Source organism: Trichomycterus rosablanca, chromosome 7 (genome assembly GCF_030014385.1).
Source record: "Trichomycterus rosablanca isolate fTriRos1 chromosome 7, fTriRos1.hap1, whole genome shotgun sequence".
NCBI classification, from domain to species: Eukaryota; Metazoa; Chordata; class Actinopteri; order Siluriformes; family Trichomycteridae; genus Trichomycterus; species Trichomycterus rosablanca.
The window spans coordinates 15588541-15608617 of record NC_085994.1 but is presented as its reverse complement, the minus strand read 5'-3'; the positions used below and the strand labels follow the sequence as shown (position 1 = coordinate 15608617).

The 20077-nt window shown below is 39.5% G+C and overlaps 1 protein-coding gene across 1 annotated transcript in view; it reads right to left on the bottom strand.

Moving 5' to 3' along the window:
* The window catches only part of kcnd3 (potassium voltage-gated channel, Shal-related subfamily, member 3), a 259240-nt gene that overhangs the window by 455 nt on the left and 238708 nt on the right, over positions 1-20077 (bottom strand). The window contains exons 4-6 of the mRNA XM_062999045.1: positions 14103-14204; positions 3554-3649; positions 618-886 (exon numbers count right to left, since the gene is read on the bottom strand). Of these exons, the coding sequence (XP_062855115.1) occupies positions 618-886; positions 3554-3649; positions 14103-14204 (467 nt within the window). The remainder of the gene's footprint in view (positions 1-617; positions 887-3553; positions 3650-14102; positions 14205-20077) is intronic.

Sequence of the window (20077 nt, the reverse complement as noted above, 5' to 3'; positions counted from 1 at the left end):
TACAGAGGAACAGAAAAGGAAACAATATTATAGTAAGAGAATGACATTTCAGGACTTTAATCGACAACAATGAAAAGTAAAATCTGTAATTTCAACAGGTTATCGTACTAACATTTCATTAATAACAATTTTCGCAATCTTGCCAACAACAAATATTGATCAAAGAGGACAAAAATTCCACTGTAGTCTGTAAGTGTGCAGTTTTGACACTCCTTTTAAAACAACTCTAAAATCCCTCTGAAATAACATGTATTGAATGGATGGTATATTAGAAAATACAATTATGTGAAATCTTATCGATGTTACAAAACTAGTGACCGATTAACAGGACAATGGCGAACCCTTTTAGAGACTGAGTTTTAGAATAGACCTTACATACACTAGCCTACACTGATTTTCACATTGTATACATGAGAAGGTAGTGTTAGTTTTACTGTGATAAGTACAGCAGCTCAGTCTGAATCTGTATGTAAAGATCTTCACCAATTTACTAGACATTTACCAGATATAGAGTTAAGCTTGTATAACAGTTTTAAAGATTACTAGAATACTGACACATGAATGTTGTAAGTAAACTTTAATTAATCTAAATACACATGTAAATGTGTGTACATTACCTAATGTTAAGAGGCCGCTGCTCTCCACACTGAATGTGTATGGCACTGAGCTCCTGAAGGTTGTGTGTGTTTGGTTTTAAATATGGGTGTGTATGAGTGTGTGTGGGTGCTGCATTAGCTGGCTGACTGCTTTTCTTGGGTCGTCTGGAGCAGCAGGAGCCCATAATGCCCTCCTGGCCAGAGACAGAGGAGTTCTGTGAAGGGAAACGCTGCAGGCCACTTTCCACATAACTCTGCTCAAACAACTGCTCATCCATAAACTCATGATTCTACAGAAACAAAAACAAGGAACATGTAGGAAAAGAAGCAGGGGTATAAAAGAGTAAATTTTTAATTCTACACGTGAAGTTTTCACTACTATCCACTTAAAAATATTGAAATTAATTTCTCCATATATACAACCCCAAATCAAAAAAGGGACAGTATGGAAAAACAGTAAAGCATTTACTACTGTTACCATTCCTTCTCACGACACTGAAAAGACCTTTTGGCACAGAGGATACCAAGCAATGAGGCGGTTCAACTGTTATTTTGTCCCATTCTTCCTGCAAACGTTTTAAAGTGTGCAACGGTATAGGGTTGTCACTGTCACATTTTTATTTCAAAATTCTCTACATATTCTCTACTGAATACTGTACACAGGCCAGGTCAATAATTCTCTACATATTCTCTACTGAATACTGTACACAGGCCAGGTCAATAATTCTCTACATATTCTCTACTGAATACTGTACACAGGCCAGGTCAATAATTCTCTACATATTCTCTACTGAATACTGTACACAGGCCAGGTCAATAAAAAAAATGCATGGATGTCCCTGGAAATTAATTAAATTACCTTTGCCAATGTCACTGAAACAATCATACCATGACAGACACCGGCTACTGGACTTGTTGCTGATAACAGTCTGGATGGTCCTTTTCACCTTTTTGTGCATTTCTTCCATTTCGTCCATTTCCACTGTGTGATGGTCCATTCCAGATGCTTCCAAGCTCAGAAAACCTGATACCGCTTCTGGACACGGTTAACATAAGGCTTCATTTTTGCACAGTATAATTTTAAGTGGCATTTGTAAATGTAACTCTGTATTGTAGAGCTATTGATAAATGATGGTTCTTGATGGAGTGACGTCTGAGGAATCGGAGAACATTTGCCCTTTACGCACTGAAATTCCTCTAGATTACTTGAATCATTAGATGATATTTATTGTAAAGGAAGAAAACTGCAAATCCCTTCCAATCTTTCCTCGAGGAACATTCGTCATTGACAAACTGGAGATTCTCTGCCCATCTTTGCTCTTCAAAGATTCAGCCTTTTGTGAAAACTGCTTTTGTACCAAATCATGAAAAGCAATACAATCACCTGTTTGAAATCACATCATTATTTAGTTTTTTTTTTTAGCCTCATTACCAACCCTAAATCCCCCATCCCAACTTTTTTTTTTGAATATCTTGTAGGCCTGAAATGCAGGAATGGATGGATATTAGCAAATTAAATTAAGTTGACAAAAAAATAAGAAAATGTGTTGAGAAAACATAAAACATCTCATGTTCATGCTGTCTGTAATGAAACAAGTCAAAGTAAATGCAAGAAACACTGTTTTTTTTTAACTGGCATTTTCCATACTCTACCGACTTTTTCTGACTGGGGATTGCGTTATACAGTAGACCCTTGAGTTACGAACCGTTTATCATACGAACATTTTGGCTTACGAGCGATCGTTTTCAACTTAACGTATGAACACTGTGTATCAGACAGAGGTGACAGTGAGTGAGAGAGAAGAAGGAACTCGGCTGAGTATTCTTTCTGTCGTGCAGTTACACCTACAAAATATAACACTATTGAAATAAAGAAGGAAATAATAGAGAATCATGAGAGTTATTGTTGTTTCTGGTAGATAAATTTTATAGAAAAGAAGGAAATGTATTACAGTGTATGGTACAGCACACGTACTGTATTGAAATGTGATGTGTGCTTTTATGTACAGTACAGTACTACTGTGTATTGTTGTTTATTATTGTTTATTACAGGAATGTCTATTCTATAATTTAGGATTTAATGGAAAATATACTTGTATTTATAACAAAAAAGACCATTTAAGACATTAGAAAGGTTAGGTAAGGGAGTGGTTTGGGAGGTATGGGAAAAATAGGTTTAACTAACGAACATTTTGACTTAAGAACAGCCCTTCAGAACCAATTGAATTCGTAAGTCAAGGGTCTGAATATACAGATACAATAGAAAATACATGTAAAAGAAAACATAAATCATAAATCGAGATCTAGATTTTGCTTTAGATTAAGCCTTTATCAGTTGAATGATACAGCAAATAAAAGAAAATGAATGATGGAGTACTTTAGAGTAACAGGATACTCTATATCAGTAATATTCAACCCCTACATTATATTGCTGATCTTACAACTTATGGCTAGTCTGTATCACTTAAGCAACTACGGTGAAAACTAATAAGCTGTCACAAAAGCTGAGGATATCATTTAATTGCAAAAAAAAAAGATCGAAACCACCAGAGAAAATCCTCCATGAAAGTGCATCTATACATTTTTGGAAATATTTAAGCAATGAGACAATTGAGTCATTTTCTTGCACTTATTTTAGGTAAACTGGAGAACATTTACATGTGCTGCACTCATGTCATTGTCATTTAAAAAAAGCTTTAGGGTTAAAGGTATTCTGCTTTGGATCAAATCTTCTTGTAAATGAATAAATGTAAATGCAATGGACTGCTACATATCAGCATATAAATAATAATTGCTGTATTGCATAGCAAAGAAGAAAACCTTATAAGGGAGCAACAGTACACATTTCATGCAAAGAAAGTATATCAAACTGTGCTAAATGCATAACCAGATGTTTATATACTTCTTTGGGTAACATATGTGTTGTGTAATAGTAATGGATGTGTACGTGGTCTGACCGTGGTTTTCTCCAGGCAGTGCAGCAGATGGTGGTGTTGGCTTTCAATTATTGATGGGGTCTTTTTCAGCTGCTGCCCTTCGCCTGTGGAACCCTGCTGTAGAAAATACATAGAGAACACAAAGTTACAACACCCTTTAGGACATGATTAATCTTTTGAATTTTTTGAAGCATTGGGATTGTTGGGATTTGGTTCCATTTAGGCCCAAGAGAATTAGTAGGGTTAGTAATAAGTAAAAAGTCCATTTATTATTTGACATAACACCAGCGAGCTTCTCATTACTTAGACCAGTGCTTGGGATTGTACATAAAAACCACAGAACTTGATATAAAAAAACCCAGACATTGTTTATTTATTTGAGTTCTAATTAATACAGATCTGATTTGCTAAAGTGATACAAATGGGCCAGGGTGAAGGCCAATGAGCCTCTTAGTACATACACTGATTAGGCATAACATTATGACCACCTGCCTAATATTGTGTTGGTCCCCCCTCTTGTTGCCAAAACAGCCCTGACCCATCAAGGCATGGACTTCACTAGACCCCTGAAGGTGTGCTGTGGTATCTGGCACCAAGATGTAAGCAGCAGATCCTTTAACTCCTATAAGTTGTGAGTTGGGGCCTCCATGGATCGGACTTGTTTGTCCAGCACATCCCACAGATTCTTGATTGGATTGAGATCTGGGGAATTTGGAGGCAAAATCAACACCTCAAACTCGTTATTGTACTTCTCAAACCATTCCTGAAGCATTTTAGCTTTGTGGCAGGGCGCATTATCCTGCTGAAAGAGGCCACAGGCATCAGGGAATATCGTTTCCATGAAAGGGTGTACATGTTCTGCAACAATGCTTAGGTAGTTGGTACGTGTCAAAGTAACATCAACATGGATGGCAGGACTCAAGGTTTCCCAGCAGAACATTGCCCAAAGCATCACACTGCCTCCGCCGGCTTGCCTTCTTCACATAGTGCATCCTGGTGCCATGTGTTCCCCAGGTAAGTGACGCACACGCACCTGGATATCCACGTGATGTAAAAGAAAACGTGATTCATCAGACCAGGCCACCTTCTTCCATTGCTCCGTGGTCCAGTTCCGATGCTCACGTGCCCATTGTTGGCCCTTTCGGTGGTGGACAGGGGTCAGCATGGGTGCCCTGACTGGTCTGCGGAATTCGCAACAAACTGCGATGCACTGTGTATTCTGACACCTTTCTATCAGAACCAGCATTAACGTCTTCAGCAATTTGAGCTACAGTAGCTCGTCTGTTGGATCTGACCACATGGGCCAGCTTTCTCTTCCCACGTGCATTTATGAGCCTTGGCCTCCTGTCGCCGGTTTACCACTGTTCCTTCCTTGGACCACTTTTGATAGATACTGACCACTGCAGACCAGGAAAACCCCACAAGAGCTGCAGTTTTGGAGATGCTCTGACCCAGTCGTCTAGCATCACAATTTGGCCCTTGTCAAACTCGCTTAAATTCTTACGCTTGCCCATTTTTCCTGCTTCTAACACATCAACGTTTAGGATAAAATGTTCACTTGCTGCTTAATATATCCCACCCACTAACAGGTGCCGTGATGAAGAGATAATCATTAAGTGTTATTCACTTCACCTGTCAGTGCTCATAATGTTATGCCTAGTCGGTGTATATAACTGTCAAATGTTTGTGGGGTTTGTGTGATGTTAGCAATGGATGTGGTAAAAATAGTCAATGCAAATAAATAGAAACATGCTATGTATATGTATGCACTTTTGACAATGTAGCATAAAGAACAGTGTAATGAGTGTATCAGAACCCATAGTTCATGAATAAGAGAGGTACGAGAGATGAAAACACAAGATGAAATGTTTACTGAAATTTCCTCTTCCAGGAACTCCGTTATGTAACACAGAGGTCATGGAATATGCAACAAGTTCAGAGCAAACTGGCCGAGGAACATTGTGGCATTTTCCACGTACACAAGGCATTTAACAGGCAGGCATGGCGGTGCTCAGTTACACTGATGTTTGACATTAACGCTCCACTGAGCCACTGTAATTCATTTGGCTTTTCCAAACACATCAGAAAGCTCGCTAATGCCATCCTAGCATTAAGAAACTGTGTTAATGCACTGGCTGTGAGATCAATGCCCTACAGCCACACAAACACAAAGAAAGGCGCCACAATCTGTACTCACTATGCGTCTGAAATGAGCATTTAGTTCACAAAAACTGCTTGGCTTATATGATTTTATTAGACACAGCTGAACTAGGGTTCTGCAAAATGATAGAAGTGGTTTGGTTCATATTGCGCTCTTTATAACACTTATTCATTTCTTTAAAAATAAATGTTTTAACAGGGTTGCAGCAGATTTGTATCTTTGGACTGTTGTCTGCTTAAACTAGAGTAGGAAATGTTTACTGTGGAAGCACTTCTGTAAGTTGTTCTGGATAAGACCATCTGCTAAATGCCAAAAATCTAAATGTAAATATTGCATTGAATAGTTTAATGGGACCAGACTTAGTCTTAGACATACACTGATTAACCATAACATTACAACCACCTCCTTTGTTTCTACACTCACTGTCCATTTTATCAGCTCCACTTACCATATAGAAGCACTTTGTAGTTCTACAATTACTGACTGTAGTCCATCTCTTTCTCTGCATGCTTTGTTCGCCCCTTTTCATGCTGTTCTTCAATAGTCAGGACTCTCCCAGGACCACTACAGAGCAGGTATTATTTGGGTGGTGGGTCATTCTCAGCACTGCAGTGACACTGACATGGTGGTGGTGTGTTAGTGTGTATTGTGCTGGTATGAGCGGATAAGACACAGGGCCAATGATAGCTCAGTGGTTAAGGTACCGGACTAGTAAACAGAAGGTTGCCCCGCCACCACCAAGTTGCCACTGTTGGGTCCCTGAGCAAGGCCCTTAACCCTCAATTGCTCATCATGTTCCACTCATTGTATAAGTCACTTTGGATAAAAAGCATCTGCTAAATGCTGAAACTGTAAATGTAAAGACAGCAGCGCTGATGGAGTTTTTAAACACCTCACTGTCACTGCTGGACTGAGAATAGTCCACCAACCAAAAATATCCAGCCAACAGCGCCCTGTGGGCAGCGTCCAGTGACCACTGATGAAGGTCTACAGGATGACCAACTCGAACAGCAGCAATAGCACAGGGCAGTTGTAGCCTAGTGGTTAAGGTACTGGACTAGTAATGGCACTGCCAGGTTGCCACTGTTGGGCCCTTAAGCAAGGCCGTTAACCCTCAATTGTTTAGACAATGCACTGTCACAGTACTGTAAGTCGCTTTGGATAAAAGCATCTGCTAAATGCCAAAAATGTAAATGTAATAGATGACGTATCTCTGTCTCTGACTTTACATCTACAAGGTGGACCAACTAGGTAGGAGTGTCTAATAGAGTGGACAGTGAGTGGACACGGTATTTAAAAACTCCAGCAGAGCTGCTGTGTCTGATCCACTCATACCAGCACAACACACACTAACACACCACCACCATGTCATTGTCACTGCAGTGCTGAGAATGATCCACCACCTAAATAGTACCTGCTCTGTGGTGGTCCTGTGAGGGTCCTGACCATTGAAGAACAGGGTGAAAGCAGGCCAAAAAATAGAGAAACATATGGACTACAGTCAGTAATTGTAGAGCTACAAAGTGCTTCTATATGTTAAGTGGAGCTGATAAAATGGACAGTGTGTGTAGAAACAAGGAGGTGGTTTTAATGTTATGGCTGATCAGTGTATTAGTCTGAAGAATCTGTTGGATAATTTTGGCCTAAACTAAGACTCATTAGGAAGAGAACAGTTTAAATTGTATTCACCAATGTATGTTCTCTGAAGACAGCAATGTGTTTAAAGTACATTTTTGGAACAGAAGTTTGAAAACTGTATTGAAAAATATTTGACTTTGAGCACCATGGATTACAACATAAATAATGACAGATGTTAGAATTAACCTCCCTTTTTGCACTGAAGCAAGAAAAACTGCTGAAGGTTGTATACTGCTCAAGGCTGCAAGGGTTAGACAGGCTGATGTAAGTGCACTGGCAGTGCCACCCATTGGTCTGTGTGGGCACAGTGCCCTTGTACTGCTAGTAGTGTCAAAAACAGCAGGAATATTCACAGACATTGTGTTGTAGGGGAAGCCAGTGGCTTTTCTTCGATACCATAAAAAACCCTATTATTCTGTTGGGCCGAAACTGCACCAAAAAGCGAAAATCAACGAGGCAGAAAATAGCAAAGAGCAATAGAAAGAGAGTCCTTCAATAAAACAGACCAGCACTAACAATAAAGGTTCTCCATTTTCTCAGAATTTAATTCACAGGTTTTTATTTTTAGTTTAATGTCATGAGCCTTTTACTAGAACAACAAAAAAGAGAGATTATGTATCAAGAAGAGAAGAATGAGAGGGCAAACATTAAAACAACAGTTTAAAATGAACCCACTAAATGTCAAGTCTGTGTGCACTACTGCATTCAAAAACAAACCTGAGAATTTTGTGGGACTGTGTACACTGATCAGCAATAACATTAAAACCACCTCCTTGTTTCTACACTCACTGTCCATTTTATCAGCTCCACTTACCATATAGAAGCACTTTGTAGTTTTACAATTACTGACTGTAGTCATTCTGTTTCTCTGCATGCTTTGTTAGCCCCCTTTCATGCTGTTCTTCAATGGTCAGGACTCTCCCAGGACCACTAAAGAGTAGGTACTATTTAGGTGATGGATGATTCTCAGCACTGCAGTGACACTGACATGGTGGTGGTGTGTTAGTGTGTGTTGTGCTTATATGAGTAGATCAGACACAGCACCGCTGATGGAGTTTTTAAACACGTCACTGCTGTACTGAGAATAGTCCATCAACCAAAAATATATCCAGCCAACAGCACCCCGTGGGCGGCGTCCTGTGACCACTGATGAAGGTCTAGACGATGACCAACTCAAACAGCAGCAATAGATGAGCGATCGTCTCTGACTTTACATCTACAAGGTGGACCAACTAGGTAGGAGTGTCTAATAGAGTGGACAGTGAGTGGACAGGGTATTTAAAAACTCCAGCAGCGCTGCTGTGTCTGACCCACTCATACCAGCACAACACACACTAACACACCACCACCATGTCATTGTCACTGCAGTGCTGAGAATCATCCACCACCTAAATAATACCTGCTCTGTAGTGGTCCTAGGGTTGCCAACTTTCAGAACTGGAAATAAGGAACACCCTGTTTACCTGAGCGGGGGGGAGGGGGAAGGGGTTGGCTTGCACCTGTAAACAATATAACGGGACTTACACCATCATAGGAACATTATCAAAATGTTTAATTTAAGCTGTTTAACATTTATTATTTTCATTCTTTAATGATAAATCAGAACCATATTTTAGGTAAAACAACATGCATAAACAACATCATGTAACATTTTTTCTCAATAGTGAAAACAACATTTTTACATAATCCATCTTCACACTGACATGCAGCCCGGTTCTGGACTGCAATGCTTAGGGGGGCAGTAAGAAAATTGGGGGAGGGTTGGGGCAATGCCCACCCCAGCGCCCCCATTGCGCCCCCATTGCGCCGGCCCTGCTTATGTTACTTTAGTTTCGCCCTAAGCTGGATTCGAACCTAGGGCAGAAGAACGTGCACGATGCGCTCTGCCCACTTCGCTACTCAAACAACGGAGTATTTATAGTGGTGGTAAATTCGATTCATTTTATGGACTCGGGTTAATCTGAGTCACTCAGTAATGTGATCCGGTTCACTTGGGTCACTTGAGTCACTTGTACTGACATCTTGATTGCGATTGATTTACTGCATTAAAATGCATCCAAATATCACTTGTCTTCCATGCACTCATCTTCTGTAAATAAATCCTTCTCTCTTAATTCTCTTGGCACCTCACACCTCTCCCGTCAGTGACAAGTTGACACTTTTTTTAAGTGAAATCTTGACCATGCGGGAGAGGGGGGTGGACTCACCTACCAATCAGATGGGTATATTAATGGGTCAAGGGTTTAAAATTACCATGGGGGCTGTGATTTCGGACTCGTGATTCCTGATTCAGAACAAAGATTTGAATCATTAACCCGGGTGATTCAGGAACCGCCCAGCTCTAGTATTGAACAGTCTAATCTGCAGCGTTTCTCTCCCATTGATAAAAATACGGAACAAAGTGCGTCCCGTATCGGTTCAATACGGAACGCGACGTTTAGTTTCCAAATACGGAACGATTCCGTATTTTACGGGACGGTTGGCAACCCTAAGTGGTCCTGTGGGGGTCCTGACCATTGAAGAACAGCATGAAAGTGGGCTAAAAAGGTATGTAGCGTAACAGATGGACTACAGTCAGTAATTGTAGAACTACAAAATGCTCCTATATGGTAAGTGGAGCTGATTAATTGGACAGTGAGTGTAGAAACAAGGAGGTGGTTTTAATGATATGGCTGATCGGGGTATATGCAGTGTAATGATAATTTGACCTTTATTATCAGAGTTAGCCTGCAGATGTTAGTTTTAATAAGGATTTTCAACATGCTTTTTCCTCTTTGTTGTTTCTAATGCGCTCTCTTTCTCATTCTCTCTCTCTGTGTGTATTAATTTTGGAGTAAGAACACAGTGAGCAAAATGCACAAAGGTGATGAGGTGGCCTACAAAGTGGCCCTTTATGGCACCTTGTGTCACATTGTGTCTGCCATTAACATTTAGTTCAGAAGAGCTGGAGCTAATTATGCAAATTGCACCAAATAATTCCCACGTATTGTGCTCGGCATGTGGTGCATAGCTTTGAATCTGCTGTGAAATCCACTCCAGACTAAAATGCAACTTTAAAAAACAAAGATCAATGTGTACAAATCAGTTCACATGAAGAAACAGTTCTCTAAACAATTAACATCATTAACCAGAATTATTATGATTGATAAGCAATTACATTCGGGGTAGCTGGTTCTATATTAATAAAAGCTTCACTGTATGAAATTAAATATATCATACCAGAAACAGTAGTTACTGGTTACACAAGATTCATTAGTTCATAAGTTTAATGTCAAATGGATAATTTATTCTCTCAGCTTTCGCGGTAAAAGCTGGTAATTTGTTAACTAAGCTGTCAATTATACCTCTACAACCAATAAAGAGAGAGTTTTTCATTGCCAGGTCACCCAAATGACAGACATTGGAGGAATGCAAAACTCCGCCCAACATATGAATTCGGAAGCTCTGATTGGTTTATACAGCTGTTTGTCAAGGCTTGAACCACGACTGATTCACTGAAACATGCGCACTGAGTTGTTTACGCACAACACCCTAATGAAATAGAGTGAGCAAAACGAATAAATATTTACCATAGATAGGAGCACAGCTCCCTGATTCTCTGACTTGTTTTTAACGCTCGTGCGTGAAAGAAAGCGTGCAGCAAAGAGCTTTTGTGCTCTGTTTAAAACGTTCTCAAATGGTAACCTGTGTATCCTAGGCATACTCGATATAACAAATATGGTCGTTTTCAGTAGCAGGTAAAGAGTAATATTGAATATATCGATCGTTGTGATATACTGCCCAGCCCTATTTGCATGTCTTTGGACTGTGGGAGAAAACCGGAGCTCCCGGAGGAAACTCACACAGACATGGGAAGAACATGCAAACTCCACACAGAAAGGACCTGGACCGCCCCACCTGGGGATCAAACCCAGGCAACAGTTCTACCCAATGAGCCACCGTGCCATTCTTTTCTTTGGTTCTTATAAGGTTAGCAGTTTGTAGAGTTTTATAGTTGTGGTTGGACGTTTTGCAAGCTGTGTTTGTTTGTTTATTAGGATTTCAACGTCACGTTTTACACTTTGGTTACATTCATGACAGAAATGGTAGTTACTCATTACACAAGGTTCATCAGTTCACAAGGTTATATCAAACACAGTCTTGGACAATTTAATGTCTCCAATTCACCTCACTTGCATGTCTTTGGACTGTGGGAGGAAACCGGAGCACCCGGATGAAACCCACACGGACACGGGGAGAACATGGAAACTCCACACAGAAAGGACTTTCACCTGGGGATCAAACCCAGGACCTTCTAGCTGTGAGGCGACAGTGCTACCCACTTAGATTGTGATTAGTTAGTTCCAGCCTAGCTATAGCTGATTTTTTGATAGTCACTGGAGTTGGATTGTTGGGTAGGTATAAAATAGTTTTACAGAAGACTCACATTATTAGTTTTATTTATTTAGTTTTATTTAGGTAAATCTTCCAGCATGGATAGGTGGCTCTGGACCCCCTAAAATTGGATGCAAAAAAATTTAACTACATACTTGTTTACATACCCTATTTAAGAAAAGCGACAATTTTGTTGTTGCCCACCCAAATAATTAAATTACCCATATATAGATAATGCTATAGTAATGTCTCTGTTTTTCAGTGCTTTTATGATCAGGGTTGCCATATATGAGTTACATAAGCCTAGCAAAAAGCAGCCTATTAGACAAACAATGTTAATTAGAACAAAACAGCTACTCTGCAGCTTTCCTTACTCAGAGTGGAAAGAAAGAAAGTTTTGCTTGGGGAATTGGGTAAGACTTCTATGGGAGGAAAAGGAGAAATGCAAAAATAGAGTAAAAAGCTTGACTGGCTTGTACAAAGTCCTGCCCTTAACGTCATCAAGATTTTAAATATGCTGTGAGTCCGGCCTAATTTCCAACCTTACTGTCTGACTTCACTAATGCTCTAATGGTTAAATGAAGGCAACTGTGGTGATGTTCCCAAATGTATTAATTAAATCTTCCAGAAGGGGAAAAAACTTCATGTCAGTACTCATGGTTTTGGATAATCTTGTGGTGTCCAAAAGTTTTAGCTGTATATCTTTATACACTGACAAACACACTTTTTCTAGACAATTTTGCTCCCACCGCTACCATCTTCTGTTGTATCCTTTAGGTGGCTTTTATATTAGAAGTCATTCATCCATTACTTTACTCATCCATCCAGCTGTCCAGGGTCAGTCATCATTTTACAGACAGAAGCACTGAATGACCATACAGTGCATCCGGAAAGTATTCACAGCGCTTCACTTTTTCCACATTTTGTTATGTTACAGCCTTATTCCAAAATGGATTAAATTCATTTTCTCCCTGACATGTTCCCTAACATGTACATAAGTATTTACAGCCTTTGCTCAATACTTTGTTGAAGTACCTTTGGCAGCAATTACAGCCTCAAGTCTTTTTGAGTATGATGCTACAAGCTTGGCACACCTATTTTTGGGCAGGTTCTCCCATTCTTCTTTGCAGAACCGCTCAAGCTCCATCAGGTTGGACGGGGAGCGTCGGTGCACAGCCATTTTCAGATCTCGCCAGAGAAGCTCAATGAGGTTCAAGTCTGGGCTCTGGCTGGGCCACTCAAGTCGTTGTTCTGTTGGAAGATGAACCTTCCTGAGCCCCAGTCTGAGGTCCAGAGCACTCTGCAGCAGGTTTTCTTCAAGGATCTCAGTGTACTTAGCTGCATTTATCTTTCCCTCTATCAGGAATAGTGGCCCCGGTTCCGCTGCTGAAAAACATCCCCACATCATGATGCTGCCACCGTCATGCTTCACTTAGGTATGGCATTAGCCAGGTGTTGAGCGGTGCCTGGTTTCCTTCAGATGTGATGCTTAGTATTAAGGTCAGAAAGTTCAATTTTGGTATTATCAGACCAGAGAATCTTGTTTCTCATGGTTTGAGAGTCCTCTAGGTGCCTTTTGGCAAACTCCAAGCAGGTGGTCATGTGGCTTCTACTAAGGCGTGGCTTCCGTCTGGTCACTCTGTCATAAAGGCGTGATTTGTGGAGTGCTGCCTGGATGGTTGATCTTCTGATAGGTTCTCCAATCTCCACAAGGAGACGCTGTCAGAGTCCCCATCGGGTTCCTGCTCACCTCCCTGGTCAAGGCCCGTCTTCTCCGATCGCTCAGTTTGGCCGGGCGGCCAGGTCTAGGAATATTTTTTAGTGGTTCCAAACTTCTTCTATTTATGGATGATGGAGGCCACTGTGCTCATTGGGACCTTCAATGCTGCAGAAATTTTTCTGTACCCTTCCCCAGATCTGTGCCTCGATATACAATCCTGTCTCGGAGGTCTACAGACAATTCCTTGGACTTCATTGCTTGGTTTGTGCTCTGACTACTATGCACTGTCTACTATGGGACCTTATATAGACAGGTGTGTGCCTTTCCAAATCATGTCCAATCAACTGAATTTACCACAGGTGGACTCCAATCAAGTTGTAGAAACATCTGAAGGATGATCAGTGGAAACAGGATGCACCGGAGCTCAATTTTGAGTGTCATGGCAAAGGCTGTGAATACTTATGTACATGTTATATTTTTAATAAATAATCAAACTTCTTTCACTTTGTCATCATGGGGTATTGTGTGTGTGTAGAATTTTGAGGGGAAAACTGAATTTAATCTATTTTAGAATAAGGCTGCAACATAACAAAATGTGGAAAAAGTGAAGCGCTGTGAATACCTTCCGGATGCACTGTATGTACAGTATGTGTGTAAGGGGTGTGTGCTTTTCATACCGTCAGCTCCAGGGCTTGGTTCAGCATGCCGTTGCGTTTGCTATGCAGGACGATGTTTGGATTGCCAGTCTTTAAGATTCGCATTCTGGCCAATCGAGCTTTCTGTAAGGAGATTAAAAAAAAAAGAAATCAGTTACAGTAGACCCTTGAGTTACGAATGGTATACCATACGAACATTTCGGGTTACGTACAATCTTTTTCAGCTTAACGTACGAACAAATTTCAGATTACGAACAGAACTACGCGAAACACGTAACGTCACGAACAAGTTGACTCCAACCGTCTCTCTCTCTCTATATATATATACAGTGAGCAAACATTCGGACAGAGGATGGTGTTTTTCCGGTGTTTTCTTTATATTTTGTAAATTTCAATATAAAAATGTCCCCAAAGAATGTGCAGAGGAAGCGCAGTGGTGAGAAAATGAATCTATTACTATTTGTTGTGTTGTATAATTACTCTTGCCAGTAGCTGTCACTGTGTATCAGACAGAGGGGACAGTGAGTGAGAGAGAAGAAGGAAATCGCTGAGTAAAGTATTCTTTCTTTCGTGCAATTACACCTACAAAATACAACACTACTGAAATAAAGAAGGAAATAATAGAGAAATATGAGAGTTGTTGTTTCTGGTAGATACATTTTATATAAAAAAGAAGGAAATTTATTGTGGTGTATAGTACAGCACACGTACTGTATTAAAATGTGATGTGTGTTTTTTATGTACAGTACTACTGTGTATTGTTGTTTATTATTGTTTATTACAGTAATGTCTATTCTATAAGATTTAAGGGAAAATATACTTGTATTTTTAACAAAAAAAGACCATTTAAGACATTAGAAAGGTTAGATAAGGGGGTGGTTTGGGAGGTCTGGCACGAATTAATTCTATTTACATTATTTCTTATGGGAAAAATAGGTTTAACTAACAAACATTTTGACTTAAGAACAGCCCTTCAGAACCAATTAAATAAAGTTTTTTTTTTTTAGCAATAATTGACTATTTTTGGTGTTACCCCCCAGCCCTAATTACCAGGTAGAGCATGCTGACACATACTGGGATGGGTTAATACATTAGCATATAGTCAAATGTCAACTTTCAGTCACTGACTGACATTTTTGGCGATTTGGATTTGATTAAAATGACAGAGATGCCTCAGTAATAATACATGAACTGACATCTTTATCATAAATAACTCTCTGATAGTAGAACTGTCTGCAAATGATCAGTTTATCAGTCAACTCAAACCATCAGACTATCAGTCAGCTCAAACCATTCTGGCATTTTTCCTCTGAACCTCTGAAAAACAAGGTGTTTCCTCCAGCAGAACTAACACATACTGAATGTTTCTGCACCAAAGATTAGCTGTTTCTAAGAAACACAAACCAGCCCATCTAGCACCGACAACCATGCCACATGACTGACTGGATAATTACATGAATGAGGAGGATCGCAGTGGTTCTAAATAAAGGGTCTGATATGGCAAAATCCTTCATTCATTGTTCATTACTGAGCCAATTTGCTGCTTCTAAGCAAATATAATATTTAAAAAGGTATGTTATACAATAAATGATAAGCTTGGGCTTATAAAAACACACTATAGGATTTTATTAAAGATTAGCTTTGTTGGGGCTCTGTGGCATTCTAGTTAATCCCTTTTTTGTAGAAAGATAGGAAGAAGCATGCTCCCTGTGAGACCACTTTCATAATCCTTGTACAATCATTTAAATTTAACTCAGTTAAAGACGATACAAGGACATACTGATGACAGCAATTCTAATATGTACAAACATAAAAGACTGAAGAGTAAGAGACACGATTTTAGAAAAACCATAAATCATTTTCAAATATAACATACTGTATATATATAAACAAACAGCAACACATGATGCTTTTAATATTAGTGGACTGCGATTTATATGAAGCTGAAGAAAGCTTTAATGAAACTGTAAGTCATATCACTTCTGATTTGTGCTCCTGTCAAACCACCAAGAATAAACAGTATTATTAATGAACAAGTGCACATTCAACAGCACTTTCTGTTCTTAAAGAGTTTATCTTCAATATACACACAAATAATTAATGCTGTATTTAATGAAAAGACCTATGTCAGGTTAAACTTGCAGATTCTTTGCATTTAAAGACAGTTATAGAGCTTGCAATCCTAATATTCTATGGGATACTAAACACTAGTATATAAAAACCAGCTTCCACCTGATGAATTGTGAGTAATCCTAGGGATCCCTCAGCAATGAATGCACAAAGTTATAATGATGGACTATAGAGGTTTACTCACTCACTGTCTTAACCGCTTATTCAATTAGGGGCGGTCTGTGCTGGAGCCTATCCAAGCTTTTCAATAGGCGCAAGGCACACAGTAACACCCTGGACAGGGCACCAGTCTATCGCAGGGCAGACCCACATAAACACATACAAACACACACATACACACACACCCCCATTCACCAACAGGGCAATTCAGTGTCTCAAATTAACCTGACTGCATTTTTTGGAGTGTGTGGGAAACCGGAGCACCTGGAGGAAACCCAACTCCTCACATGCAAACTCCCACGCAAACTCCTCACAGAAAGAACCCGGACCTCCCTGGACCGCCCCGCCTGGGGATCAAACACAGGACCTTCTTGCTGTGAGTCGACAGTGCTACCCACCGAGCCACTGTGCCACTGTGCCACCCCTGTAGAGGTTTAGGTATGGCAAAATACACCATATGAATTATATGGTTCTAAATATGTGGTATAGGGTGGGGTGGACTTCGACCTGTTCTAGCATCACTAGAAGGTCCATAAAAACATGGTTTTTGAGAGGACGAACCTTTATATTAATGCTTATGATTTGGGAATGGGATGTTTAACATGTTCATTACCATGCATGCACATGTCAAGTCAAATTTATTTGTATAGCGCTTTTTACAACGGACATTGTCTCAAAGCAACTTTACAGAATCCAGGACCAACAGACCAAAAACCTTTGTTTGGCAAGCCAAGAGCGACAGTGGCATGGAAAAACTCCCTTAAAAATACAGGAAAGAACCCTTAGAGGAACCAGACTCAGCAGGGACCCTCATCCTCCTTGTGTGGCCTGGAGGATAATTTGAATAAATAGGATTTACACAAATCATATATACACAAAATTAAATTGAACTAAAAGTTATAACTAGCAAAAAGTAATGTGATAATTGTGATGTAATAACATGTGGCCATAATGTGTATACACAAGCTAAACCATTTAGAGTTTTAAAGGTCATAAGCAGGACTTTGTAGTCAGTGCTGAATTTAATAGGCAGCTAGTGTACACTAAGTGAGACTGGACTGATATAATTAGAATTTTTTTTAACACAGGCTGCTGTATTCTGAAAGAGCTTATTTGCAAGCAGTCAGGGAACAACAACTTGCACTAGTCCAATTTATAGATTCTAAATGTAGAGAGAGTTTCTCAGCATCATTAGAAACTGTGTGCTGCCCTCTGACTTAATCAGCAATGTAAAGAGACAACAACTAAGCAGGTATTCATACAGTGGACTGTAATGGTAGTGGAACTAGAACATTTCTACTGATTGTCCTAATTATTGCTGTAATTACTTTTATTGTCATTGATCTTATTTAAAAAATATTTTTTATTATTTATTCTAATTTGTCCTCAGGAAAGAAATACATTGAATAAAGGTTCCTTTTTCCCTCTCTGTAAAGCAGGCTTGGTTTTGGTTGGATCTGTGTGGATACACAGAGCTACAGATGGCAGTTTAATTGTGATGAAAGGTGGGTGCTATTTAGAATTAGCTCTGGACAATGATGGATGAGTGGGGCAGAGCGGATAATAGGGGGCTAATCTGGGGCACGATCCTCTTTCTTTCTCATTAATGATGCACAACGCTGGGGAGGTGATGTGACACGAGGATTTCTGTATCTTTCCCTCCGATTTGTTTCCGTTTCTGTCTCTTTTTACATTCGACACACAAGACAGGATTTCATAATCAGAGGATACGCCTGGAGACACATTTGTAAAAGCTGTTTCAAGATGTGCACTCTCATTAGAAGATCACACCTGGTCTGTGAGATTCAATTACAAGAGTTACAAGGAATAAATAAGATATTTTATGATTTTTTACTAGCCCATTGCACCAACGCCTAAAATCTATTCTAAGCAGAGATGTTCACAAGTCACCAAATACGAGTCCGAGTCGAGTCATGACTCTTTAGGCTAGTTCAGATAAAAAACAACAACAGATTAGCGACTGTATTTTGCCGTTTTACGTAGTGCCTTTACTTTCCTAGTTACCAGTTAAAAGCTTAAACTGACGTTTTGTTTACATTGCAAATTACGGCACAGCGGCCAAACACAGCAAAACATCCATAATACTGCTTACCTTAGCTTATGTTGTTCCACATGCTATTAAATTTATAAGCGTGTGTCCCATTAGGAATAGAATCCGTTATTTTGTAAATGTGCATATAATTAAAAACCTCCAAACTTTTCCCAGTTGTGAAGTAAAACACGAACTCGTTAGAAAGCCAATCAAGCATTTCAGCATTTCTTACTAAAAATTAAAATCAGAAGGTCTGATTGGTTCAGAAAGCGGCTCTTACAATCATTAACGCCAATTCTGAGCGTTTCATTCACATTATCTGTTACTGTGAAGTGCACTACGTAGGGTATTTCACCATTTTAAGTAGGGAGCGACGCTTCATCACTACGCCGGAAGCTGGCTGGAACATTTACCCATTGAGTGCGTTGCGAGTTAAGACGGCCGGAGCGTTATTAGAGAGCAGAAAATGATCAGAATGATGTTGGATCATATATATATATACATATAATTGTTACATGTAATTTAAGTTGTTGACTTTTGTTGTCCACAGGCTCGAGTCCCCATCTCTGATTCTAAGCTGTAAGTTACTGGGGGTTGTAGACTGTTAGGGTGCAGGTATAACTGGAGGTTAAATGGCAATATGGAAATAACTTTTTCAAAGCTTACTAAAAATTTTTTATTCATTACAGTACCCAATATAGCTGTCGTAGACATAAATCCCAGGTTGCAAAGATAATTTCTGATCAGTAGTCTTAAAACGCATAATGCTCCCTACATTTCTACTGGAAATTTAAACTATTTTTCATGCAACAGAGATATACAGCACATATGCAATAGGAGTGGAATGTCTGCGGTACATAAGCTACTATGAGATCAAACTAGAGGGTACAATTTGAAGTGGCCTTTCACCCTTTGATCTAAAATTTATAAAGCCCACTTCAAACATTTTCTTTGGTGCACTCTAGAATTTCTATGAATTCACTAGCCTTATTAGGCCATTGAGTAAATACTATGTCCACATACTATTAAAATAACTGTAATTTTTACCTGTAATTTTTTTCAGAAAATATAATCAAAAGTATTATTTGACCTTATACAAAAATTAGTAAAAAGTATGTTTGATTGCTTTATTTACATTTAGAATTCATTCTATTTATCATGTCCTAAGTAGTGTTAGCACCTGAGAAATATTATTACCAAAAAAATTCAACTCATCAGCCTTTGTAAAGCCCAAACCCCCTAATGTAAAGCACACTTCTCGTGGACCACTGAACAGCATTATTCCTCGACTTTGTGCATCAGTTATGAGGAACCCTGGTTCGGCTTTCCCACCCTGTGTGAATAACAGCCAATCGTTGTTTATGTAGCCACCCAGCCCAGACGGATGGCAGAGCTGAGATTCGAAACGATGCATGTTTTTACCGGTATGCCACCTGAGCAGCCAGCTTTAGTGTGTTTTGTTGAGGAAGAACTTACAAGAGTTACAAGCACACATATCTGCACAGCTCATGCAAGTTGTTTCTATGCAGGATCCTTAATCATATGTGCTACACATTGTAAAACTATACCTTTAATAGTGCACTAATAAGACTTACTATTTAGTGTGTAGTTTATAAGTCAGTCTTAAGCTCTGCTTTAATAGGTATAGTCTGGC